Genomic DNA, 27,867 nt, shown 5'->3' with positions numbered 1-27,867 from the left:
GGGGGGGGGGGGGGGGGGGGGGGGGGGGGGGGGGGAAGGGAAAAATAATTTTTTAAAAATCAACCATACTTTAGAACCAATTATTATTGAAGTTGCGCATTTTTAGAATTTATAGTAGTTTATTCCAGAGCCTTAGGAAAAGTTGTCTTGAATCCTAAAGAAGTATATGAACTTGATTGTTAAACCATAGTTAAGGTAAGCATGAGTCATGTTACTTCAGTAATAGCCCTGATCTGAAGAGACAGCTAATGTCTAAGGAAATAAACTGAAAAAGGGCAGAATGAACTCAGCATTCACCACTGTGGCATTACAAGAATTATCAGAAATCAGTCTGAGGTTTTTTATTATTACAACGAAGTTCTTAACATTCATAAATTTAAGGTGAGAGAGAAGCAGCTAGAAAACAAACCATGCTGTCCCAGTGCTGGCAGGCAGACATCATCACTGGTGTCACTTCTTTGGCTTTAGGCACTTGCCTCCCTCACCCAGGCCAGCATCACCCAAGGCACAACTGATGGTTTTTGCTCAGCACTGACATGGGACAGGTGGCTTCTGTCTCTGTCCTCCGAGCACACACTTCCAAAACGTACATCAAATTCCACTGCCACAGGGAGGCCAGCAAGGTAGAAAGAAATCTATATACAGGAGGTAGCAATTGTGATTTTTTAAATAACCCCTTTGTTTTCCCTTAGCTCACTCACAACTCCCTTCAGTTTTTTGTTTAAAAAAAAAAAAAAAACAAAAAAATCAACTAAACAAAAAACTCTGCTATCTTACCAGCAATAGCCTCAGCCTAAATAGCATTTTTCTACTGCAGTGGAGAGAAAATCTAAAACTGTAACTCCTTGCTGATCAAAAACTATTCTTGGCAAAAGGTCGGTCAGAAGATTAGAACAGTCTTTATGAAGATGAAGAACAGCTACTTTTCTCTTATAACCACAGCATGATTCCACTCATCACTACTACTAGCAGCAGTTGGTAGCCTGAGCCCAGCAGCATACAGATGGGGCTGCTAGTGCCAAACTGCGCCACAGCTACGCCAGTCAAACATTTACTGAAGAATCCAGAGTTACAGAAGTGGTGAAAAGTTGTAGCTGCACACACCTACGGCACATTAGTCTGTGTACTCTTGACAGTGACAGTCTACACCATGTTTACCAGTTACTTCCAAGCTTGGCTACAGTGAATTCAATTAACAGTAGGGTTTTTCTCCTGGAATAAGGCACTACAGTGTAGGAGCACTTAAACAGGACTTGAAAGCTCTTGACAGGTTACCTTTGGCTCTTCTAAAACTGGCATTAAGAAGCAGCACTTTAAGAGAAATAAGAGGGTGGGGAGGTAAGGAGAAGGCACTAGATGAAAGCATGATATTCAAAAACCTTCAGGCAAGAAGCTTGATCTTACCTTTTAATCTTTTCACTGGTGCTTACTTATCAGGGTGTAACTGGAAAAAAAGAAACGTCTGCCTTTGCACTGAAAGTGGAAGCACCATGTAAAACAAAGTCACTAGTTTATGTTCATCACTTCACTGTCAGGCTTCCACTCAAGTCAGTTTTTCCTCAGAGCAGCTGGTTGAAACAAGCCTCATCTCCAGCCCTCAGGATTTCCTCCTGTTTTACACCGATTTCACCAAAAGGGAAACCCCTCTTTCTTCTTTCCATGCCCCAGTGCCATTTTTGTTTCCACACAGGTATTATCTAACTTAACACCCTGCACAAAAAAAAAAAACCAACCCAACAAAACTTTCCAGAGCTCTCTTGGGCCTCTGCTTCAGTAACTCTTTATTTCAACACATTTTATGAATCTGAAACAATGTTTTGGAAAGCCAGACTTTAGACATAACAAGTAAGGAACACACCAGTTAATTTAAGCACTATTTTTACATACATATATATATAGGTAAAAAAATAAACTGTCTTGATAAGAAATATTGTGTAACCTGATTAAGAAACAAGTCCCCAGAAGCTGTGCAATACAGTAAAATGCACTAGCTGCATAGCTGACACCAGGATAGCTAACTGCTTATTTTCAGAATTTTTGAAAAAACACCCCAAGGACAGACCATTCTACCTAAGAAATAAACCTGATACTTCTTTGGAGATTGCAAAATGTTGTTGAAGAGGCTCCATGTTGCTACTTGACTTTAGTTGGACTTTCTTTCCCGTTCTCGTGCAGTCACAAAGTTAAGCAGGTCGATGGCTGTAACGATGCCAAACACCATTTGCCGCTTACTTGAGGAACCGTCAGTGTGATCTACACAGAAACAAAGAGGAGACTTGGCTTTAGGAGGCACAAACCCACACCATCCCACTTGGTTTTAGTGGCACTGTTTGTAAAGGCAGGTGCCAAGCTGTCCCAGCTCCACATGTCAGTGCCTGTTGGTGGAGCTGGTTATCACTAGTGACCCTTGTACATGGAAGGGGAACCCAAATGGCATCTTGACCAACAGTCACACAGGAAGTTTGAAGGATTTTCATTTCAGAAAGGCTCTTCAACAACAGGGATTTAGAAACTGAAACATTATGGAAGGAAGGATAAGAGTCCATAAGATTACTTTTTGTGGACATGAAAATTCAAACCAAATCCTCTGTTATAAAGCATATTTTCCTCACACATTAGTTTCTGTGGCTCCACTTGAAACTGACATTATCCCTTATTTGAGCCAGGGCCACTAGAGGACATGCAACCATCTTACTACACCACTGTCAAATATAGAATTAGTATAAAAATCACAATACAACATTTTCCCATTTATTTCCAAAGAAAAAATATCAACGATCTAATCATTGCTGCACTGACAGCACAGGTTCAAGCAATTTTTCATTGTGAGCATAAGCCTCTGACCTGGGAACCACATAACCTCTGGTCCTTTATCTGTGGTCCAAGTTTCCTGTCTGTAAAGTCTGGCTGCACTGAGATGTTTAGCCTACTTGTATATTCAGTTTGTTCAGCCAGCTGGATTGTCCTGGACTTTTCATTTATTTACACAGTCTTTGTTCCTTTGTAAGCTTCCAGTGAGATTCTAGGTTTATAGATAGTCAGCACAAAGTCAAGAACACATCCTTATGGATATTGTCAGGAACAAGCCCAGATTTGATGACTATTCTTCATTTACAAGTTACAATTGAGGTAGCTGTCAGATAAGTTTATCTGGTGAGTCTTAATAACATTTTTAGTCTAGTTTCTCAGTGTTTGTAATTTTGCAAGTTGCCTGCTATAAGGAAGATAAACCAGGAAGAAATATTATTCACGTGTAACGGTGATATACCCTAGCTTTGAAGATTTAGTCATTTCCAGATCATAAAGCAGGCAGTGTAAAGAGCTTTGAGAAGGATAAATAAAAGTAGCGTTTGGAGGCAAAACATCAAGTGAAGGGGAGTAAGTTAAACAAAATAAATGGGAAAACTAAATAAAGCTGTTTTGAGACAGCGATATCAGTGTTGGCATCTAGATCTTACTAAACTTTATGAAGTGGCAATAAAGATTTTGCTTTAGAAAGGCAAAAAATTGAAGTGTAGTTAACCTGGGATGCTCGCTGTGATGGAACTGCTGGAAGTTGTATGACAAGAGTAGGAAGAAGCAAAGATCATCTGCACTGCAGGAGCTTATTCACTGGCTTACTGCTACTAACAAAACCACTATGCAGTGGACTAGGCTCAGGCATTCAGTTCTGAGCAATACCTTGCTCCAAAAGCAGGTCCATTACAGTATGTGAGGTTATTAATGGATTTAACACTTATCCACAAGAATTAAAGTGCTAGTGTCCTACCAAGTATCAGTAGCACATAGTTACACACATAGAAAGAGGATTTGGCTTCTTCAGAACTCATTTACACACTCACACTTGGACTTGCTTCTTGCGACCACTCAAAGATTACTTCTTAAAAGGCGCAGTACATCATACTCACATTGAATTTGTTCATGAACCACTAGAGCAAAGTGGTCTATTTCCAGTATATGAGAGAGTTTCCCCAAGTTGTCTTTCAGGTTAATCTGAGGAGAGAGTTACAAAACTTAAACAAAACAGTCCTTTATATGTTTAAATAATTCCCATATACTTCGTGCAGTATTAAAAACAATACATCAGTACTTATATACTGCTCCCATCTGAAGGATTGTAAAACACTAACAAAATCAAGGCCAGCTTAAAGATCAGTTTTCTTTGTTTCTAATTTCCAAGAAAACAGAATGTAAAAATGAAGCACTACATGAAGTTATGAATTCTGGTTCCGTAAACATAGAGAATATACTGAACATACTGAATATCTGAGAAACGTTAATGATGGAAAAAGGTCAAGTGTTCCAAGTGTCTAACAAAAGTTACCATAAAACTCATTGTACTTGGTGACTTTAACAGGACTGGGAAAAAGTGAGTGAATCAGGCTGCAAATCACTGTGGAAGTGAATACGATCTGCAAAGGCAGCAGGGGAAGAGAGAATCCCAAACAAGCCAAAAACAAACCCAAGGGTGAAGATTGCTCAGCTAACACTGTATTCAGATGCAAATCAAAGAACTGAGAATTAAGAAATCATTTTTAGTGAAGTCCAACTTTGCTAAGACTAAACAAGAAAGCACCCTGTGTTGACTCTACAGAAAGAATACAGACCCTTCTGAAACACTTAGTTGATCACCTGCTGGAACTATTTGAAAGAATGTATAAAACTGTTTTTCCTACATGCTTTAATATATTAAGCAGCAGCAAGAAGTCTATTACTCAGGTGACTCTCCCCAGGTAGTAGCAGCACCCACCATCTGTCATTTTCATTAAAGGGTATTAAAAGGAATTTACAGCAAAGAAAAGTCTTTCACTGCAGATTAAAAAAAGCCTGTATCTTGTAGTGAGCTCAGCTTGTGACTGAGGAATAAACGCCACAGCATGAACAGTTGGGCTGCACAGGAATGTATTGCTCTCGTCTCCATACTATGAGTTAGTAGAAGAGATCAAAAGGATTCCCAGCAGCCTGCGTTTAAGGGGCCAGCAGGCTACAGTGCATACTGAAGCATCAATCCTTAAGCTTGTGGGCCAGGCAAGGGGTGAGGGAAAAATCTGGACCTCCTGCCACATCGAGTCAGCTATTTGTCACCACCACCGACAAGCAGTTTTGTGCTAGCCTACGTGCAAAGCCTAACTTTTGAACCTAAGTTCAAAGCTCACTGGAGGGGTAGAGCCCCTTGCCATCTGACTGTGTAAAATCAATTGACCTGTTTTCAGGGATTGGGGAGCTAAAGATGAGCAGGACAAGCAGCCCACAGGCAGCACTGGGACAACTATGCAGACATAAACATGTTTTGAAGTTCTTAATGGAAATTTAACAGAACTGCCATGGAGTTTTCACCTGTCTCACTACTGCTCATTCAAGCTCCCTAAAAATTTTGCCCACCAGTCTTCCCACATTCCGGCATCTTTTTTAAATTACTAAGTCTTTAAAGCAATTAGCCTACGCACTGGGACTGTTTGTGTGGCTCTAAGGGCAAGTGACACGGCACTGCTCATGGCCCTATGACTAAATTCTCTCCTTCCCCAGAAGTAGGCTCTGGTCCACCAGGGATGCTGAGGACACCAGGCCTTGCGTTGTTTAGCAGAGTGCTAAATGGTTTAGGACACTAACCAAAATCACACCAGGGAACAGGCTGACAATTAAACACTAGTAATAAGGAAGTATCAGGGAACATGCCCCAGCCCTATTTTCTGGTAAAGGCAGATAAGAATTCTGCTATGGCTGTGTATGCACCACACCTAACAGATGTTAGCAGTGGATGCAAAGATCCTTTGGGGAAGGAGGGCTAAAGAGACCCCAAAGCACTAGAACTAACACATGACTCCACAAGAACAGCCCTCCTCTCTGCTGACACACAGCACTTGTTTGGATTGGCAAATTATCCTGTGACTAGTGCTTTCAAGCCCTAGAGTACTATCCTACTGGAGACTTTGAAAAAAAGCTATAACCATTAGTCTTCCACTGTAAGAGAGAAAAGCTTCCTGAGTTGCTGAAAGATAGGTTTGCATTGGTAGTCACAGGCTAAGCCAACTTCTTATTGATGCATGCTATGGTACAGATCCTAACTGTAGGATACCCCAAGTCATTCCAGCAACACATGATCCATTTTCCCAATTCCACCAGTGAACAAGCCAAATAAGCTTGACTAAAGTGGTAAGAAAAGCAAAATCCACAATACTTCTGAGGTTATGTGCATTTAACCATGTTTCTCTGTTAAATTATCAATTCAAATGGAAAATAACCAACGAATGATGCTTTTTGTTAGCATATTAGCAATGCCAGCACTTTTGTGTCACTCCCCTTCCATCCTCCACCAAGAAAAAAGTCAGAACTAAAGAGAAAAGAAATGGTTAAGCTGTTCTTTACTGAAGAAGCATGAGAAACTTCAAGCTGCCCATGGAAAAAAGCCACAACCTCAGAAAATTGGCTACCACAGCTAACACCAGTGTAGTTACAGAAATGATTGCACACCACCAGCCCCAGAAACTCTTAAGATCCAAGTGAGGGAGAACATGAACTAAGCAGTTTTGTTACGCACCACATTTCCACCTGATGCTTGATTATCTGTCTGGGAAGGAAAAAATATATTTACATTTGTCCATTAAGAACTAGCATCCTTTCTGAACCTCAGGGACTTGGTAGTTTGTAGACCGAATCAAAGTGTTACACATACTTCCAGAATAGAGCACCTCATCTACTCTGAGACAATGTTGAAACTAAAGGACTGGTGAAAACTAGGGTCAAGCAGTCCATGTTAAAAGTAAAATCCTTTTCCTGAAAGAGAAGCAAAGCAACAGCAACAATACTTATATATTTTAGAAGAGCACCCATACAGCTGGGAAGTTGTGGTATCCTGGCACACCACATTGGACAGACAGGTGAAACTGGCTAACATCAAAATAACATCAAAATCCGCATATCTTGACAACATCACCTTTCAGCAGCCATCTCCCCATTTCAGCCAGGCATCTGATACAAAAGGCAGACAGTTGCTTGTTTTCAGTCAATATAGAAATTATTTAGAAGAGCTGTTTCAACATCTCCCTGTCTCTTCCCCTGGGTAGTTACATTGCCCAGATTTGTGCTGGGATTTTGGGGGAAGAAAGAAAGGATAAACATGCTAGAAGAAAGCCTGTTGAAGTAATGGAACAGCACAATATAGAGTCACAACACCTGGGAGCTATTGAGTGACCTGGGACAGAGTGTAAAGCACGTCTGTGCTCAGGAACAGCTGCTCTGTATGGTCCCAGGTAAACCTTACTCAACCTGATGCCATTGTAGTGTTAGGACACCCACAGTAGTACTTTAAACCAGAGAACTAGGAATTGTAGAATATAACTGCTTACCTGTTTAAATTGTTTGTAGATTACTTTGCTGACTTCATCAGAAGGCTGAACTTTTCCAGCAAGCAGTGAAGAAAGCATGTTACCCAGGGTAACCATGCCCAAAATCACCCTGGGGAAAAAAAGAGAGGTGAGATAGGGCTAAACAACACAAAAGCCTCAGCTGCTCCTGTAGATAGAAGCATCCACTCCCAGCTGGCCTGGAGAACTTGGTTCAACTGCTTCATGGTATAAAGCAACATTATTGATGGTATACTTGGTCTCTGTGCTTCTGCAGGAGACAAGAGTCCAGTGCTCAGAAGTTCTGGAGATGCACACAGAAGTCAGCAGCTGCTGTGGGTGCCTGGCCATTTTGAGCATCAGGCTCTTTGTATCTCTAGTCCTTGCAACTAGAGAACACCTTGTAGTGAGACAGCTTGCCAGACACATGCTTGCCTTTATTTTGCTTATTCCCCTTATCCCTGCAAGGATGTTGCAGGGAGCTGCAACAATTAATCCCTTGAGTTAGCACTGTAACTGGAGAGTAACTCAGCAACTCTTCATTCTTCAGCCTGTCCTACAGGAGACCTACAGGGTAATAAGGCATATCAGCTTGCTGGGGACAGCTGGTTTATAGGGGTCACTACAACATTGCACTGTAACACAGTGTTCTGAAGAAACCAGGTGAAAGCTGTGGTGGAGATGAATAAGTTTGAGGTTGGTTGTTTTCAATATGAATTTTTGCTTTGTTAAGTTAAACAGCTATTAGAAAAAAAGCAATGAAATTAACCTGCAGAGACACACTGAGTAAGTATATCATCATAATCATTAGAAGACTATTATGTGAAGGGCAGGACAGTCCTGGCATGACAACATATTAAGTTCAGCATCAATATATTTAAGGTAACATTTCTGAACTGTGTGACTATAACTGAAGAAAGATGAGTGAGAGGATATTATACTTCTAGTAAGCATTAAAAAAAAATCCTCTGAAACCTGGTGAGGGAAGTGATACATACAGATGAATAGTGATATATGTGGACATACCCAGAGTCATCAACAACTGGTACCTGGTCGAATCCCTTCTCACGGAGAATTTCAACAGTCTTTGCACAGGTAACAGTTGGAAGCACAGTCAGGGGAGCAGAGAGGCTGAGTTCCTGAACACTGATGTTCCACCACCTGGGGATGAAATAAAAAACAAACCCATGCAAGTCTTACGGAGAGAACAGAACAAGTTGTTCATGTACAGTGGCCTTCAACACTACAGGAATGACAAAAGGCTGCAAGGAAGAGTCAGGATTCAGTAAAGCTTCAAGGCTTTCAAGTTTTCTCCTCCATATCAGAAAGTCACTGAAGTGTGAGGCAGCTTTAAGACTGAAACTCTTTTCCTGATTTAATCTACTTTCTAGGATTACAGATAGTGGAGAGTACTAATCTCCCTAGTTTCATTATTTATATTTTACACAGAAAATTTTGTGCTCCTACTCAAAGCGTTAGCCATATTCAGAGTCATTACAGGTAGCAATTTAGGGAAGATCCCCCTCCACCTACGTAGACTTCTAATGCTTTGCACTCAAGAAGTCTGATCTCAGAAGGGTTCTCTGTATACCACTTTTTCATTTCAGATACAACCCTTTTCATTAAAAAAAAACCCTTTAAAAAATAATTAAGTACCGTTTTCTTCTGCTGTCATGCAACACAAAGGAAATCAACTAATTTAAGCAGATTTGATTAACAGCTGTAATTATACAGCAACACAATAGCATAAAAGATTAGCTAAATCAGAGGAAGTACTGTAAATTGAAATGAGCTTTAAATTAGTAACTGCCATAAAATTGATTGAATAGACTCATGAAAATCCAAATGGATTTGACATGCTTACCAAGGTTTTTTGACAAGGTCTTCTTCTTTCATGAATCCTTTCTGAATCATCCATTTGTCGCTCAAGAACTTGGACCTGAAAAGCATCAGGAAGTTAAAAGCTCTGTACCAGGCTGAACATCTGACAGCAAACCTAATAGTCCACAGCGGCAACTGTTTACAGATCACTACCACTAAAAGCTAAAGTGTAATTGAAAATATACTGTAATTTGTCATCCAAGCTTACCAGCCAGGGACACTGAGAAATAATGCTCACAGGAAGAAAAAGGAATCTCATAGCAAACGAAGTTTCAACTATATCAGAGTCCCTTGCAATATGATAGAGACACATCCCGGAATGGAGAAGTGCCAACCTGTACTCAGGCAAGGTCTGTCTGCAGTTCTAGTTGTCTAGTATTGTGTTGGATGCAACAGAAGTCAGGAAACACAGCTAAAAACATCATGTTTGGGGATATGTTTCAATGAGGTAGGAGAGAAACTTCTCACCACAGCTCAAAGCCCTCACACTTCCACCTGTAAACTCACCCCAACACTGGCTGCTGCTCCAGTCGTGCTGTGTTCTGCTGTGACCACAGGCAGAAAGAGCAGACAGCCCTAGAGGGACCCCTCCAAGAGCAGGATAATACCAGTGGTCCCCAATAACAGTGAAAGCAAGTCTTTTCCCGTGAAAGATGCTAACCAGTTTTATATGATTATATACTGAAGTCAGACACAAGGAGGAGCTCAGCTTTTAGAGGGCTAAGCTCCTTTCTACTCCACATAAGACCCTCTCTAGGTACCTCAGCAGTTGTGTCCCTAACATATTCCTCGCTTGCATAACCGGGTGCTATAAGAAATACGTATTCAACTTGCCACTGCTGTAAGGAGGTCTGAGGGACTGCCTCACCCTTTTCCCTGTGAGAAAACAAGCAGGTCCTCACATGTAGTTCCTGATAACAGTCATGGAGGATTACAACACAGCGACCCTTTTCCCTGAGAGAAAACAAGGAGGTCCTTACATGTAGTTCCTGATAGAGTCAGGGAGGATAACAACACAGCGCTGACCTTCCTTCAGCTCTTTGGCTGCCTTCACAGCTACAGACATGGCACTGCCTGAGCTGCCACCTGCCAAAGTGCAGATAAGGGGCAAAACTGTCAAACCGTAAGTGAAATGAGAAAGAATGAAAGAGAAGAGGAGAGACAGTGGAGGAGCCCGGGGCGAGGAAGACAGCTTCTGAAGTGGAAGGGGCTCTCCTTGACCTGCACAAGGTTCAGCCTCCCACATGCTATTCAGAGAAACCCAGAGGATTCACATCTGCTCTTACCACACAGCAGTCCTTCCTCTCGGATCAGCATGCGGGCTAAAGCAAACGACTCCTCATCGTTGCTCTTGTACCACTGGTCCACTGTCTGGGAAGGGGCAGGAAGACAGAAACAAGGGTCTATTTAAATGCAGAGGGCTAGGGGAGCCACGCAACTAGTGTGAATTCAGCCCATGCTCTCTGAGGTAACAGCTGCCCTACTGAGCCATGTGCCTGGGTTTCCATCCTCCAAATGCCAAGTGGGGTTTTTTGCCAAAGTAAGATGATCACATTAGCACAGCAGACTCCTTATTGAAACCTCGCTGTGAGAACAGGCTGTTGTGACACAGCCACAGACAGCATTGGTTCCCTCCCCTCTTGGAGGGCCTCCCAGGGACACAGGTTCTGCTCAGAACACAGTCATACCACTTTTGGCCAGGAGGGGTTGGTGTGCTTTGCTGAGATTTAAAAAAAAGTACTGTTTTCGAGGAAAGCGTTCCTGCTCACAGCATTTTGACCTAGCATTGTAAAACAAATGTGGCCAGTGCAGAAGCCTTCCGAGGACTGCTTTTGCTGATGGAAATAACAGGAATAGTTCTGTCTGCCAGACACACACCCCACCCCTACCTTTTCAGCTCAAAGAAATACTTTCCCAAGTTTTTCTTCCACCTTTCACCTCACTTCTGCATCCCAACAGAGGGCAAAGGGCAGTAAACCAAGCAGCATGACTTACAGATCTATCCAACACTGTGGGGACAAAATCATATCCGATTCCTTCCACTTCATACATTGTCTTGTCAGTCTTGTTCAATTCATCTGGTGCAGCAAGGATGGAGCCTTCAGGATCAACACCTATAATCTGGAGAAGCAGTTTCCACTTAGGCTACCATGACCCACTGCTTTTGAGAACAGCTATTTACTCCAGAGTGCTGGCCTCATTACAGCAGTTGGTGTCACACCAGCTGCACACACAGCCAAGCTAACAGCAACCTAGTCTCTTACTCATTTCTTCCTGGCAACATCCACCTCCCCTGTGAGCAAAATGCTTTGCTGCTTCTGGCCCCTTGGCAACCAGTCCTGCCTCCTCAGGCTATGGACACTAAGTGAGAGGCATCACGGGTTCTACACAGGTTTGTTTGGTTTAAACGGAAGATAGGGTTTCCCTGAGGCATGATTGTCCTCGTTCACATCAGACATCATTACAGCCAATACATTTTGGCCAAGAGTAAGCAGGTAGGTTTAATTTGGTTTACTACTCTCTGCCTATGTAGGAAAATATTCACGACAAACACAATACCAACTTCTGTGAGGAAATCTAACACAGCACACAGGTAGACACACAAGTTAGTGTGTGCAGAGAAAAATTTAACTGGATAAAACCTCAGCAGCTCCAGACAAGTTAATGAAGGAACAGTCAGAGAGGAAACAAGGCTGCAGTACACACCAGAGAAGGGATCCCATGCAGACACCCCAGGAAGGGATCAAAGGGCCAGTTTTCATCCACTGAGCCAAACCTGAAGTCTGGTCACCAGTGAGACCAGAGCATGATGATTTCAGACAGTCTGAAAAACTTTCTTTTCAGCTCAGAACTTCTAACTGAGAACATCCAAGAACTTCCTGCAGAGACACGGGGCAGGCTTGCAAGGAATAGGACGTACCAAGTGGAGAAGTTTAAGATTCACCCCGCTGAAGAGAAATGCTTTAGGCTTGCCACTTACTTTGCAACCTGGACACTTCTCCTTTAGCTTTCTGGAGATGCCAGTGATGGTACCTCCTGTGCCAGCTGTAGCCACCAGCATGTCTATTTTTCCTGTTTAAAGGTGAGGGATAGAAGGCAGTTGTGAAATCTCCCCCAGAATGATGGATTAAAAACCCACTCAAACCTAAGTATGGACTTTTTCTAACAAAAATGGGCAATATAAGGCTCTTTACTTCCCAAGAGTTGTGTTATGAAGCCTACCTTAAGACCACCATGCTCAGTCTCCATTTATTTCAACAATGGTTTTGAAATGTTCATTGAGTGGCCTGGCAAGGCACCAATTTGTGGTACTCTAGATAGAGCTGGAGGTGGCCCATACAGCTGACACCTGTAGTTCTCCTGTTACTGTATTTGCTGAAGTAGATAATTCATTCTTTAACTTAAAATAAGCAGCCCTTTATATTTGTTAATCTACTGAATGAGTGCCAAGAGCATGGGATAGGTATTCATTGAGAGAATTGTTAACGCAACTATTCTCTCATTTTCATGTGAAAAATACTGTTTCAGTCACGAGCACTCCAAGTGAGTGCAGGTATGATAGTTCATTCTTCTGCCACCCTCTACAGTTTCTATGGTGCACCACATGACAGCTTTGCTAATAACAAATACATTTTAAAAGGTCACCAATTCACACACAAAAACAAATGCTTACCAGCCAAAAGAATAACACCATGCCAAGCAGGGGTCTAAGCTCAGTAATAACTAGGCAGTGCCTGGCCTATGAGGAAAAGTAAATATAAACAAGAAGCCTAAAGCTAGAACTCATCTAAACTCTCAGTTTGTGGGACGGCAGTTTGTTAAAGCAGGCTCAAAGAAAAATTTGCCATAAAGACAAGCTAAATCCTCTCAACAGCTAGAGTTACTTTTAAGGGAGAGGACAACCCTTCATATGGTTCTCACCTTAATGAGAAGGAAATTAATAGCTGATTTCCTTATTAAAGGGTCCCATCAGAAACTACTGTTTTATAAAGCAGGTCACTAGCCTCCTATATGACTTCCTTCTACCATCTGTTGCAAATGCCTGTGTGGTAGGCTGCAGTATCACACCGAATGCCTCCAACAGCTCTCAAATCAGTTCTGCAGCTGGGTGAGTTAGCCCAGCCAAAGCTCTCTGCTGCCACAGCTCAATCACTTCCAGTACTCCAACTCAGCTGCCCAGCGCTAACATTGAAGTGACCCCTGCAGAGTAAAGCGGTCTTATTGGTGACAACAGCAACAGTTTGTACTCCTGAAGACTCCTAACTAAGAAACCTCAAGTGTAATGGAGTATTTGGTCTGAGAATGTAAAAAGACCTATTCCTCTTTCTGCAATCAGAGAAAGCCGACCCTATTCTTTTATGACATTCTAGCTATATCTTTTTTTAAAAAAAAACAAACTGCTTTCTTGACCTGATGACAAGCGGAGGAGTATAAAAACCAAAGCATCCTTCTTTAATGGAAAAAAAATTTCATTACTACAGCTACTGAAATAGTGAATAGAAACTCTAATGACACACAGCATATGTACTGTATTTGCTACATCAAAATCCATGCACTCCTCAACCACCTCAGGTCCCATTCTCCAAGTACCTAACAACAAGAGAATATTAGGGACTCACTGAAGAGGGGCTTAGCAGTAGAGCAAACGTACCTTCACATTGCTGCAGGATCTCTTCAGCTGTGGTGTCGTAGTGCGTCAGGGGGTTGCTGGCATTACGGTACTATATTAAAAGACAGAATAACCATTAAGTAGACCAGAAAGACAAAATTTACATTGCATTTCAAGAACATGACAAACATTCTCCAAGCTCCATGACAGCTACATATACTCTTTCCAGACTGTTTCCTTAGCTATTAACCTATGCAGAATTCCTGAGGAAAGATACAACCTTCCTAAGTGACCTAATTTAAGAGTAGTTCTAAGGTGCCAGCACCCTCCAATGCCAAGATCAGTCCTGTCTGCGGGACGGTTTTTTTAGGAACATGACCTTTGTACCCATTCTTCCTTCCACACAAGACTGCCAATTCAGCAGAAAAAGCCAGCCATGTGGTTTGCAGTTTCTTCAAACATAGGCTTGTTGCTGCCCTCTAGTGACTATAAAAGCTTGCTACTCTACAGCACAGTGGTGGCTTAACTACAGCTCCAGACCTGGGACCCCTTTTCCTCCAGAGACACACCTCAGCTGTTGTGAACGTCGTCCTTGGTTGAATGTTCAACAGCTGAGGAACAAGGCTGAAATACCTTCTCCCACACTGCACCTGCACCTCTGACGCCTTGGCTCTTACCTGGTCTAGTATATGTGCATTGGGGATTTCATTTTTCAGTCTCCATGCTACTCCCACGTGAGATTCAGGAGAATCAAATCTGGCAGTAGTGGGGGTCCTCACAATCTCAGCACCCAGAGCTCTCAAGACATCCACCTGTAGCAAACAAAGGTCACAGAACTCCAAAACACTCTCCTAGCACAGAGACTTCATGGGGATGCAGGGGAAAGAAAACATCTTCCCTTTTACCTGGTCCTCAATAGCCTCCTTAGCAGTTCTCCTAAACCCAACCTCACATCAGTAGCCATGGGTCCAAATCCCTAATGCCATTTGATCTTAATTAAGCTCTACTTGGGAGCTAGGTGTCAAATTCCTGTTTCTATTCTAGGCCTCAGGCCTGTAGGGACTATTATTACACATTGAGAAGTCTCATTCAGGCAAAACATCATCTTCTTTCATAGCAGTCACTTATGTACTGCATTCCAATAGTGCTGTAGGCCAGCATTTTAAGTGCAAATTATGTATATTTACCTCCTCCATTGGATACAGGCAGCAAAGAAGATCCTCCAGGACCCTACGCACTGCTCAGCTGCTATGAGGATTATGACACTGAGCTAAGGCAAGGCCTGTCTTCAGAGGGGTGGCCTTTAGTGTTGCGTGGCACACGGCAATGGCCATGTGGTACCCCTCTCTCCAGAGCAGCTAAGAGCAAGTAATGGGTATAGGCCCTCAGGGGACGTTGTTCTCATTTGTGCCGCTGCGCTGAAATGCTGGAAGTGTTTGAACTGAGATAAGCAGTTTTGCTGAGAGGAATTTGCTGCCTCAGCTGTGAAACACAGGGGATCTCCTTTTGGTTGCAGGTGCAGCACCACCCTAGTGGAGCGCAGGACAGGGCTTGCTCTAGAGCTGAATATTTTGTGCTTTCTATAGTGAAGGTAAGTGGACATTACCCAGGTGGTTTTTCCTTCCCCTTTGTTGCTGTGGTGACAAAACTTGGAAGCTTGCCAGTACCCACCAGTGTAACCTGAGGAACTTAGCAGGCTCCCTCATTGACTTGCTCAGCCCAGTGCAGAACAGAGTATTCAAAGCTTCAGCATTGCCTTCCCTCATCCCCCTTTACTCAGGAAGCAACAGCTTACCTAGGGGTGAGTAGTTACTTCAATGTGCTAGGTAAATCTCAAGTTCCCTTGGCATTTGTATTTAACCAGTTATGACAGTTTTCCAAGTGACAATGCTGTGGGGACAGATCTTAAACACACTTCTGTCCATGGCTAGCCAGCCTGGATTTCTCTGGACACTGGCAATAGGCCCTCAGCAGACTTCCGCTTGGCCAGTGACTTGGAAGCCAAGAGCCTACACCACCATTGCTAAAGCCACAGCACTATCTGCACCAGGAACTCTGCAAGTGCAAGCATGCTTATTTTTTAATTCTTGAAAATAAATGCGTATCTGACCTTCTCCATACTCATTTTCTCTGGCATCACAATGATACAGCGGTAACCCTTCACTGCTGCAGCCAAGGCCAGCCCAATTCCTGGAAGCAAGCAAAGACAAGTTGAGCATACAGTGAGAAGCAACAAAGAACAAAACCCACAATGCTATCTTTGGCATGCCCTGACTTTAATCAGATTTTCACCAGAGGTTTGAGTACAGTGTCTTTAGAGGGGTGGCAAAGGGAATGTTTCTGGCTGCTGAGGAAAACTGGATTTACAGATGCTGATAGTTCTTTGAGGATCACAGTCAACAGAAAGTTTAGCCAAGGGTGGGGAAACTTGACATGTGCAAACTGCGAGCTTTACCACATGCACATCACCTTTGTCCTGTCTCACCCACTTCATTTTTACAGAAGTATTTGGGGAAAGGAATGAGCTTTAAGCTGAAGATGACTAGAACAATCATTCTGATACTGTCAGAAGAGTATTAGAACCTCTATTGACTCACTTCTGCATTAAATCCCTAGTTTGCAATGTGTCAAAACTAAGACCTTTCTAAAAACACATGACTTAGATGCCGTGTGTGATTGCAGTTCTAATGCACTATGTCAACTTGCTACCATACTGAAGTATGACTGTTAAGATACAAGACACCTGATTTCTACTTTAAAAATCTGCACCTCCAGCCTGATTTCTGCCTTCCAGCTTGCCACTGTCTGCCTACCTGAAGAGGTAAGCTCAGAAGTGCCTTCCTCACAGAAGAGAAGCTTACACCTGTTATCAAATCACCTCTCTCTTGGATAAGCTAAACAGATCAAGTTAGCTGAGATGTGTCTGAGGTCAGGCTGCATGGCACCTCCCCTGCAGTTCTGGGTACCAGGCACAATACCAACATATGCCTGTGACAAAGGCTCACAGGCAGTTCACCCTACACAGAGACTTGCTTGTTCAAAGCTGGCTCTGTTTCTACATGGTGCCGGACTGTGTAGGGGTGAAAGAAAAATCTTTAATTGTTCCTGAAGAGAAGCATAACTCATACCTCAAGTACTTCAAGTAGTATTTAAATATTTGGGAGCAGGGGAAAAAAAGAAAACAAACTTTTCCCTGTATATTACAGATAAATATGGATGCCAAAAAAAAAAAAAAAAAAAGTAAGACAAAGGCGTCACTAAGGTCAAAGACTGAAAAGAAGCCATCCAGCATCCTCCCTTATGGTCTGTGATGAAGAAAGCATTTCAAGACCTGAACTCTAACAGTTTTTACCTTCTGCTACCAACCTGGAAATGCAGCAAACATCAAAACAGGACTTTGGTTGAGGGAGAAGTGGGATGCAGAGAGGACAAAAATGTAACACATTAGCTCTCACACTTAATATATGCAGCAGTAGCCTTGAGCAAAAGCCACTTCTCTCAGGTTACTGTCTGCCCTGGTCTTTGCTTTTAAATCAAAAAAGACAGCTTTCTGAACTAATTGTCCTGTACTTCCTTCAGTTCTGCCTTCTTTCTATCTTTTGAATTCTGTGGCAAGGAGAACCATTTATCAGGTACTGACCCAAAAAGCACGGTGTCATAGTATGACCTCAGATACTGGAGAAATGCAATATATGGATATTTTCCACTACATGCCATTATTCAGGTGAGAGGTATAGCCACAGTAACAAGGGCTTTAGTTGCACTGCTCCCCCTACAGAGCAACTGCTCAGCAAACAGCAACAGATACAACTTCCCAGTTTTCTGCTGAAGGCAGGGGAACTAGTCACAGATCAGCTCATCATCCCCATCTCTCCATTAACAAAGTCTGGACTAGATCAAAAGAACAACAGAAAGATCTGCTGGCCTGTGTTTATCAGGAGGCAATAGTGAATGGATACCCCGGAAAGGGTTTAAGGATAGGACAAAACACCCCTCCAAGAGCACATCAGGCAGAGAAGTAGCCTGTAGCTCAGCTCAGGATCCTCCTCGAAGGAGGCAGTATATTCTGTATTTAACTAGCTCAAGGGGGAATATTCCAGGTACATTTACTCCCCACCAGTAGAGCAGCTTAACAGAAGTACAACAGCTGTGATGTAGGAGCCCAGATTTAACTCGCCTGCTTAGATTATCAGATGCTCTGCCCTGGCCCCTGACTAATGGGACTGTTCCTTCTTCCAGTCCTCCAAGGAAGAGACATTGATCCAAGTGGATCTATCAACAGTCTAGGTGTGCAAGGGTTGTGTTAGCAGATAGTGTCGCAGGGATGAAGCTCATCTCCCATCTCAGCTGCACTACATGGGAAAGGTTGTTTCTCAAACCAGGCCCACCTCACCTGACAGAGTGTAGAAACGAGGACCATGGGATTCCCAAACAGAAGGGGAAGATCCAGATTCACTAGTCTCTTGGTGCTTGATTTCCAATAATTTCATGCAGATTTTAATTCCTGAATAGGACCTAAAGACCCTAGTGAATCTGGCCTACCACTCCTTTTCTTTTAAAGAAAAGACAACCTGCAGATTTAGCAGAGCTCCTCCCTAGAAGTTCTGGTCAGCATTGGACACAGCAGAATTGTTCCTTTGTGAGATGGAAGAGGCACTGCTCCCTACACCATGCAGGCAAGAAGGGATCTCCTTTCTTCCTTGCACAGGCAGCCTTCATGCTCTAATCTCAAGCCTGCCTCCTCCCAGAAAAACAGCAAAGCATTTTCCCCCACACTTTGCTAGGGTCTCTCCATCCCCTACCTGTGTTTCCAGAGGTTGGCTCTATGATTGTATCTCCAGGCTTCAAGATCCCAGCCTTCTCAGCATCCTCCACCATTCTCAGGCTGATGCGGTCCTTCACACTGCCCCCAGCATTGAAGAACTCACATTTTGCCACTGGAAACAAAGAAACCAAGCAGAGTTCTTAAACAGCAGTCATTTGCTTAACAGGCTGCTGATCCCTAACATATCCACAAGAGCAACTCTTAACATGTCTGCCCAATTCACTTCCCTGCTTTACAACACCAGTGACGGGCATTCAGTTCACACCACCTCTGCTGTTATGGGTCACAACAACAGCGCAAGTCTGGTACTCGATGTTGGCCACAGAAGCCAGGAACCCATACTCTGTCAAGTCTCTTCAAAATATGACCCCTCCTTTCAATCCTTCATTTTTAAATATTACAAACCAGTCATCAGCATAAAAAGCCCCAGGGCTCTTCCAGTGCAATACCATGGGGGAAGAGAACTCCAGCAACATGCCTTGCCTTTTCCCTGCTACATTCCCCTGCTAAAGAGTTTCTGATCAAACTGGAAGCTTCTCCCCTTGTTTAGCCTCCACTTCCACTTCAATACTCCCAGCATTAATCCCTTCAATGGTGTTAAACATCACCTTTCAGGACTCTGATCAGAGACTCTGTATATCTCCAGTATGGTTGGAGTTAAAAAAACAAAAAACAAGAAAACATTCACTGACATTTCCTTCCCTTCCATCATTTTTAGTGATCTTTAGGGGTAACTGCAGGTCTGGATTTTACACACACTGATGAATACTCTGAACATAAGCAGCAGTCAAAAACTTCATAAAACTTTTTTAAAATTAAAAAATTATTTTCTATGAAAAAAGTTTTACTTTTTCTACAAAAATGGAATAAGTGTAGGAAATGTCCTCATGAAGTATAACTTGAAAGATGTTTTAGATTACCAAATCCTAGAACCCTGAAAATATGCTGAGGAAAAAGAGGAATTTTTCTCACCATTTTCTGCAGGGTACCTGCACTCCTCCTATGCTCAGGTTACACAACACTACTAACCAGGACTACCCATGTTTCTGAAACAATGGTTCTTATTTTGATTTTCTGCCTGTACAGCAGTACTCACAGAGTTCACACTTGAGCCCATATTGCTTCCCAATCTTGTTGATTCTCACCAAGGGCGTATTGCCAACTTTATTCAGGATGCTTGGCAGAATTTTCAGAGGCTCTGGCCTAGTATACATACAAGAAAAGTCAGCGTATTCACAGAAGGGGCCACAGGCAGGTCACACAAGAGCAACACAGTATTTCCAATGCTTTTTATTTCAACCAGTTTTATTCTCTCCCTCCCCTTTATAAGGCTAGTTGTTTTAGATATTTTGGGTTAAAAGAATGCCCATTGGATACAAATTCACAAAACATCAAGTCCTTGATCCAAAACAAGCATTAATCAGACATCAAGCCAAGTGCTGAGGCAAGAATGAAGTGCTCTGCACTTCCTCCTGGCATGAAGTAGCTGAGCAGTGCTGAGAGTCAGCTATTCTAGAAGCAAAAGGCATTAACAGGGCAATCTTTCATCTAGTCAGGGAACTGCTTGCCAAATTATTTAAGTTAGTTCCAGTCCATGTAGTTTCATATCTTTGGTGCAAGACCTCTTGTATGCTTAATCTGGGTTCTTTGTTTTGCTTATACATGAAAATTAAGAAGCACCAGCATGACAAACAGCATCAATTTAAACCAGTCATCTTCTGTTAAAAATACATGTCTCTGAAGGGACCTGGATTAACGCTCTGCTGAAAATCAACAAATAAAAGTAATACTTACAGAGTGGTATGACGATGAGGGGAGGCAGAGAGGGGTTTCCCAAGCTTCCATGTGCATTTGCTAGGTGTATCAGGGCGGATCCACTCCCTTTCCTTCTCATTAGCCTTGCAGTTCTCATTGTCCATCCCACCAGGGAGAAAATATCTGCCAGGTGCATGAGGGCATGAGTTCATATCTGGCTTCTCCTGGGAAGGAAGTGTAGGCATTTCATCCTTGAGGGAGAGGAAAGGAAAAAAAAAATTAAAAAAAAATAAAAATCAGAGTAATTCATATACTCTGCTGTAACAATGTAACAACATCTTTTGAGAATATCAAAGTTATTCAAGTTCTACACCATGGGAAACCACGCATTCACATCATTGCCTACCTTACAATACCTAAAATCATGTTACTAATGAGTACTTATTCTTGTTTCTGTCCCTTCACCAACACATCTATTTCCAGTCTAGCATTTCATCATACAGTTCTTCGGAGGAAAGCCTGAACAGAAATTATCTAGTTGTAATTTTCAAGACAGAAGTATAGCCTATAAGCCAAAAGGGGCAGTGGCAACAAGTAGCTTTTAATACCCAAGAACAGGTTCTGCTACTGACTACAAGAGATCCTGTCACTATACCCAAGACCCATGCATTAGTGGAGAGAGCACATGATGTCTCAGACAAGTCCCATCATCACGTGTCCCTGTCTTGTTTTCCCCTTATATGAAAAAGGTCATAACAAATGGCTGTTTTAATGCTCAGTCTTATTTCCATAGTACTGTGAAGACAGGGAAGCATTTCAGCGTATTTTTGCTAAATCCTTATCACCAAAATGAGAATCTTAAACTGCAATGCTGAGTGCAAAAGCTCAATACAGTGCCCTACATGAAGGTAACTTAAACACACTGAAGCATGTGCTTACTGTAACTAGCCTCCACAGATGTCAAGGAAACAGGATTAGTCTTATGGGAGACACTCCTCCCACACCAAAAGCCAGCTCTCTAAAATAAAACCTCCTCATTCCAATCAGAGAGGAACAGAGTAAGCCCATGTGTTGACCAATTTAGAAAATGGTGCCAGAGACTCTTCACTGCTACTTGTGGTCACCAGGGAGAACTCTTCCAGGAAGGCCAATGGTTTCAATAGCACCTACGCCCACAGGATTCCAGCAAAATCCCTAAGAAAACAGATAGGGCTTTCCCAAATTATGGTGACAGAAAGACAGGCAACAGTATTTCCCCAAAGACCAATGAGTACCTTAGACACAGAAATAGGCCTTTTGAATGTCAACTTCTCCATGTTGTTGGTGAAGGTGATGGCACAGTAGACTGGACTTTTTTCAGGAGACAAAGAACTGTGGGTCACAAGACTGGAATCCTCTTCAAAGCTACAGATCATGAAAGTTAGAAAAAAAAACCCAAAAAAAACAACTATCAGGAACGTCTTGTAGGAACAAGATACATGTCCACTTCCATAGGGAAAAAAAGAAGCTGCAAAACAAGTGAAGATTATTTTTATAAACAGGATTAAAAAAAAAAAATAATCATGCAGCAGAGGTACTGTGCAAGACCAATGGAAGGTCTTGTGGTTCTGTTCTACCCATGTTACCTAGTGTTCCCTCTTCCCTGCCCTCCATGTCTCAGATCCAGTAAAATAAGTAGAAAACATCTCTATTGGACTATCTGCAATTTCATAAACTTGAAAGCCACACAAAGTAATAGAAAACACTCCAGTTCACAGGACACATACTTCTAGAGACACCAAGGGTGAAAGGGCTTCATGAGGCCATCACCAAAAGACCCTATAGACAACTTAAGAAAAGGCTTTATACAGGAACACTTGCAGAGGCAAGTGTTGGACTCCTCTCTACCCTTGAGGAGTCCAAAATCTCACAAGTTCCTACCTGAACTGAATTAGTGTTGCATGTGCAACTATAGTGATGCTGGATATAACAAACACAGCAAACACTTCAACCACAATGAAGCCTTCTAGCAGGCTTTTTGTTTTAGAAATTAGTAAATATAAGATGGAAGCCAGTAAGTTCATTTCTCCTACTCCAGTCAGTTGTTCATAGAGCACTGCCCGCTTCCTTTCCACTGAAGACAAAAATCTGGCTGAAGTCTTGGAAAGCACGGCAGGTTGTTTCCTAATATTTGGTTTTTCCATCACCATTTTGCAGCAAGGTTCTGCTCTTTCCATTACTGAACTGTCCCCCGCCTCATCCTCCTCCTTCTGACAAATGCATGTAAAACAGATACAGCTTAGATCAGAGAGAATTGATGGTCTGGTGACACACTGGAAAAAATTCTGAATCACAGGATCAGTGAACTTTAGCATTTGATCCTGAAAGTTAACATGCTCCACTAACCGCTACTGCCTTATGCACAACAATTCCTTTCTTGCATGCTGATTTGAAGAAAATGTCTAAAGCATTTAAATTGCCCTCCTTTAGGAAAAAAAGCCTCTGAAAGGGCCAACTTTCCAGACTAAGGCTTGAAATAATTCTCCTTCTGGATATAAAGAATTTCATGTCACCAAAATTGTATGAGTCTATTTTATTTAGGCTAATGCATGCCCAAGAGCCAAGATGGACTACATCCTGCCCTAAACTACTGACCAGGACTAGGCTGAGACACACCAGTCCAAGAAAGCTAACATCCCACAAATATACATCATCTAACAGCAACCAGTCTTTGTTACCAGAAATTAGCCTACTTCCCATTCCAGAATGAAACACAGATTTCATTTCTATTTCTAGAAGGTGCCTGGTTCACAGTTCGGAACTTCAGCATTTTTTTTGTAAAGAAATATACTGAAGAAGTTTCAAGTCTTTCTATGAGCCACATCCACATGTTCCTTCAGACAGCTGGCATGCAATACTGGACATGGACACCGACTGCCTCTGCTCACAGGTAACACTGGCAATATTTACAAAATCCATCTAATAAAGGTACCTTGCTGCCAAAGAATCAAACCATTTCAACATGCAGGAAGGGATTATAGACAAAGCAGCAAGGGGTTATAGACAGGAAACAGCAGATTTTGGTTGTCTTCTTGGCTCTCATAAAATAGGAGTGCAAAACCTTTAGAAGCTTTAAATCACCAACTTTCACTGTCCTTCAAGAGGGTCCAAAACTTCAGGAGAAAGGGAAAGAAATTTGTTGCAGTAAAAGTTTCAGAGTAAAAAAATAAGTATTGTTCTTCGTATTGAGAACGGGAAAGAAATTACTGTGGCTCTCTTCAAAAGATGTCTTTGGAGGATTCCCTCTGAATTGGGCAAGACAATATCATCTCATTTCCTCTGCTGCAAGGCAAAACAATCCACTAACAGCAACACCCATCACCTCTTGAACTAGAAACAGCAGAAACAGAGGAAAAGCTGTATTTATCTGATGTTTGATCAAAGCTTCAGTAATTGGGCTAGAACTGTGAACAAAACAAGGAGAGGGAAAAAGCTAACCAGAAACATTACCAACAAAAGTCCTGTCACCAAATACAAACCATCATTCACTGGAAGGAACACAAGCTCCTGTTCAATGAAACCCTTCAAATCATTTTATTAGGCATTATTTTAAATAACGCTACACCTACCCAACCTAAAGTAGATAGGCATGCACACATACATTTATAAAGTCAAATTCTAATCATGCTAGTAGAGAATCAGTCCTAGCTTTGGCCAACCTAGTATCTTAGGATTTTGAAGGACAGGAAAGTCCTAGGACAGACTTGGTTGTTCTCCAAGGGGAATTCTTACTACAGCACTCAATAGAGACATAAAACCACCTGAAATGGCTTGTGTTTAAGAAACAGGTCAAGAGCCCAAGAGTGACTTGTCATGTTCAAAACCAAAAGGAAGACCTCAGATCTTTGAGTTCCTTCAGAGCTACTGATGAGCTTCCCAACACACCACCCAAAACATCCAACTTGCACTTACAGCCCTAGATGATGGAACTTCAGCAAAATAGAGAGCAGAGGTTGTCAATCTAGGACATCCAAATTCCCCCCTTGATCATGCCTACAGGTCCAAATCAGGCCATGGGAAGCTGATGCACCTTTCTACTGTGGAGACCTTTGGGAAACAAAGGAAAGGGAGTGAAAAGAAATCACCAAAACAGAGGATGACAGCAACTTCTTTGCTAGGGCAGGAGAATGGCAGCCCTGCTACTCTAACTGCAACTGAACACTGCTCAGAAGAGTCTAAGGGAGATTAGCTGCAGGAAGAGCTGCCCATCTTCAGGAAAGAAATTCCATCAGCCTGAATTTAGGTTTGCTGTAAAAGGCAACACTCCCATAACTAGCTGGGGGTGTGGGCAGAGTCTAACTAGAAAAGCCTGACTAACTTCTGCCATTATATCTGCAGAGCACATGAGGCAGAAAAATCAGAAAGACGATTTACAAAGTCACTTAAACCTAAGTCATGAAGGCGACTGGGACATAGACAGATGTATGAGATCCAGAAAGCCTCATGGGCAAAGTTCACATCTCTGAATCCATCTCCACAGGGAACCCAAGACCTAAACTATTTCCCAACTCCTACAGAACAGGATTCAAGGCCAGTGAATGAAATTAATCCTCAAACAGATATGTTAGGAGCTAAAGTTTCTAAGGCTGTTTACAGTATATGATGTAAGCACTAATGGAGATATTTAGAGTATCATGTATGCAAGAACCTAATTAACTTGAGTCTTGTCTGAAGCAGAAATGAAGCTGTCTAAAAGGCAGGTGTATGAGGTGGATCAGAGAGAGACACCCCAAGGGCTGACTACTCAGCAAGAGATGAGATATAGGATTCCATTACACTGCAGCCTGAGAATGGGAAACTCTGACATAAAGCAGGTACTTTACTCTGTGAACAATCACTACAAACCAGCTGTTCTGCTCACTCCGAGTACCACAGCATCTTAGAGAGCTTTAGGACCTCCACAGGTTACCAGATGTAGCATTACCCATCCAGTCTTTAGAAGCTATTCGGAAACACCACAGCTATAAGTGATTCAGGAGACAGTCAACCATTTGGGTTGGGATTTTGTTGTTGTTTTGTGTATGTGTCCCCTTCTTACTTCCTCAGTAGCAGGCAGCCATCACTCCTGTGTCAGGAGACATCAAGTGACCTGAAGTAACTGGGGTATGAATTAACAACATCGTGGCTCTAGGAAGGGCTCCTTCGAGAATCAAAAGTCTTATTTCCATTCTCTTCTACAGAGCAGATAAGCACACGCATGTCCTCTCAATCATCACTCTTGACTGGCATACTCATAACCTTCCTGAAAACAAATGGGTAGTTCTTTAATGCCCCTACCTTTGTAACACTGCAAAGATACTAAAACTTGAACAGCAAAACCACTTCCACCACTACAGCAATCACTATGCTAGAAATCAGCCAGTGAAAACATGAAAGTGTTCAGACTGGCTTCCCCCCACAGAAGGGAAGCTGTGCATCCAGCCCTAAAGCAGGTGTCCTATCTCCATTGTCTGAATTCGGTCCAAGCTCTGTTTGGATTCAGCTGATAAGTCTTTGGAGTGAACACCGATGTCTTCAAGGAGCACAACAGCATTAGAGAAAAGACTAGAGAGTGCCTTATGTTCATTTTTACCTGCGGCAGTCAGAAGCTTTCACTGTTGCTTTCACTGTTTCCAGTTCCCTCTTCTTAGTCAGCAAACACAGACCAACTCTACAGCCAGAACAGTGCTCTTGATCTGCCAAGATCTCCAAGTACAGGGAGAGAAGCGTTACAGGTAGAGTAAGAAGCTCAGAGATTAAGCTGCCCAGCATAACAAAAAGAGGGAGTTGGAGCTTGGCTCTCAATTTCTGACCGAGTCTATAAAACAGGTAGAAGCACAGCTCCCCTTCCCCAGCATTATGGTGCCCCCTGGCAAGGCATCACATCTTTTGTTAGCCCAGGGACCTCAGATGAAGGCTGCCAGAGAACCACTGGTCACCATCTGGGCAGGAAGCCAGCTTTTTGGCTGATGCATATTTTGTGGGAAAGTCCAGCCGCCACCCACTCCAGCTACATCTGTAGAGATTTTGGCAGGCATCCACAGTGCAGCCATGAGCACGGTACACCCTGCCTAGTTCCTATGGATCTCACATGTAGACAGCAGGCACCTGCCAACAGCCAGAGGCCAGCCCGTCCCAGCCGTCCTGGCAGCCTGCTATGCTGCCAGCGCCAGACTAGTGACGTACCTGAGCTGGCTGGCATGCTCCAGGCCACAGGCCCCCCATGACCCTAGCTACCAACCACGATTTTTAGAAGTACTGCTCTGGCTTCAGGAAAGCAGGACGGTTAACTCACATGCAGAGGGTGATACTGAAGAGCCACCAACTAATAACAAAAAGAATGACCTGTCCAAATGCTCCAAGTACTGGACCTAACCTAGTACCTAAACCATACCTCACCTGTAGTAATCTCACTACAGCCACTCTCCTGCTGAGAAATACCAGGTTCTAAGCAGGTCCCAGTTTCCCAGGATATACCTTTCCACTCTGACATAAAATCCTCCGATTTCACCTGTCTCCATAATCTTGAGATTTCCCTCCTTTCTGCAGCACAAGTTTTGCACAACACAGAGCTTTCATGCCTCAAATCAGCAAACAAACTTGTTGAAAGGGTAAACAGTCTGAGTAACTTTGCTGGAATAGGGCCCAGCACTCCAAAACCTCCATAGTCAAAGACTTCAGGATTAGAGAAATACACAGAAGATAGATACTCAAACAGGAATAGGCAAAGAATCACTTGTCTTTCAAGTAGTAGCCGGTTCAACAATATGCCAGTAGCTCTCTCAGGTTTCAGGCAAGTTGAGGCCCTTCCCAACAGAAGGGCAACGTATGAAATAAAATGTCAGAAAAGAAGCCTCTTGGTCCCCTGCCTTAACCAGGCTTCCCCAAAAACAGTGGCGAGAGACCCTCATGGTGCCCAGGAGAACAATGGATGACAGCCTGAGAAGGGCTGGAGAGCTGGTGTCAAACCCAGAGAGAAAAACAAAAGGCACAGCTTCATCTTGCAAGCCTGTATAAGAAGCAGAATGCCAACGTTTCCTCCTGGTCCCTGCTGGGAGGGGGCAGCCCGCAGGCATCCTCCGGCCTGCCCAGAGCATCCCCGGCAGCCCGCAGCCTCCCGAGCCCCGCGCTCCCGTCCTTCCTGCAGGACGCCGGGGCTGGCTCCAGGGCTCCCCCCTCACCCAGAACAATTCCGAAGCTGCCCCTTCCCCTCTCTTCATCACTAAAAAAACCCAAAAGCCCAACCGCGCAGCGCGACCACGTTCACCCAGCAGCCCGCATCCCCCCGAAGCCGCAGCGAGGAGAGCGCTCCCGAGGCGGATCTCCCCACACCCCCACGCCACACCGGCCGTGTAACGGCGGCCCGCACTGAGGGGAAGCGCGGCCCGGCCGGCCGGGGGGGGGAAAGGGCACGGCCACCCCCGGCTCTCCTCCCC

The 27,867-nt window shown here is 43.2% G+C and overlaps 1 protein-coding gene across 5 annotated transcripts in view; it reads right to left on the bottom strand.

The window, feature by feature from the left end:
- Positions 1-729: 729 nt before the first annotated feature.
- Positions 730-27,867, bottom strand: part of LOC113482625 (cystathionine beta-synthase-like) — a 29,590-nt gene continuing 2,452 nt past the window's right edge. The window contains exons 1-18 of one of the 5 annotated variants that reach the window (XM_026853439.1): positions 26,025-26,089; positions 21,688-21,817; positions 20,453-20,664; positions 19,755-19,861; positions 18,636-18,770; positions 15,944-16,023; positions 14,511-14,645; positions 13,876-13,945; positions 12,205-12,296; positions 11,220-11,345; positions 10,511-10,595; positions 10,205-10,310; positions 9,208-9,282; positions 8,370-8,504; positions 7,347-7,455; positions 6,539-6,568; positions 3,909-3,993; positions 2,144-2,253 (exon numbers count right to left, since the gene is read on the bottom strand). In XM_026853439.1, coding sequence (XP_026709240.1) covers positions 2,144-2,253; positions 3,909-3,993; positions 6,539-6,568; positions 7,347-7,455; positions 8,370-8,504; positions 9,208-9,282; positions 10,205-10,310; positions 10,511-10,595; positions 11,220-11,345; positions 12,205-12,296; positions 13,876-13,945; positions 14,511-14,645; positions 15,944-16,023; positions 18,636-18,770; positions 19,755-19,861; positions 20,453-20,664; positions 21,688-21,729 — 1,734 coding nt within the window. In that variant the 5' untranslated portion in view covers positions 21,730-21,817; positions 26,025-26,089. Of the gene's footprint in view, positions 2,254-3,908; positions 3,994-6,538; positions 6,569-7,346; positions 7,456-8,369; positions 8,505-9,207; positions 9,283-10,204; positions 10,311-10,510; positions 10,596-11,219; positions 11,346-12,204; positions 12,297-13,875; positions 13,946-14,510; positions 14,646-15,943; positions 16,024-18,635; positions 18,771-19,754; positions 19,862-20,452; positions 20,665-21,687; positions 21,818-26,024; positions 26,090-27,867 lie in introns of those variants that run through there. The other 4 variants (XM_026853445.1, XM_026853453.1, XR_003398892.1 and 1 more) reach the window with 4 other exon arrangements.

This window comes from Athene cunicularia (genome assembly GCF_003259725.1).
Source record: "Athene cunicularia isolate RWA chromosome 1 unlocalized genomic scaffold, athCun1 chr1_part1, whole genome shotgun sequence".
NCBI lineage: Eukaryota > Metazoa > Chordata > Aves > Strigiformes > Strigidae > Athene > Athene cunicularia.
The sequence above is the reverse complement of the archived record's forward strand: the minus strand, read 5'-3'. Positions and strand labels throughout refer to the sequence as shown.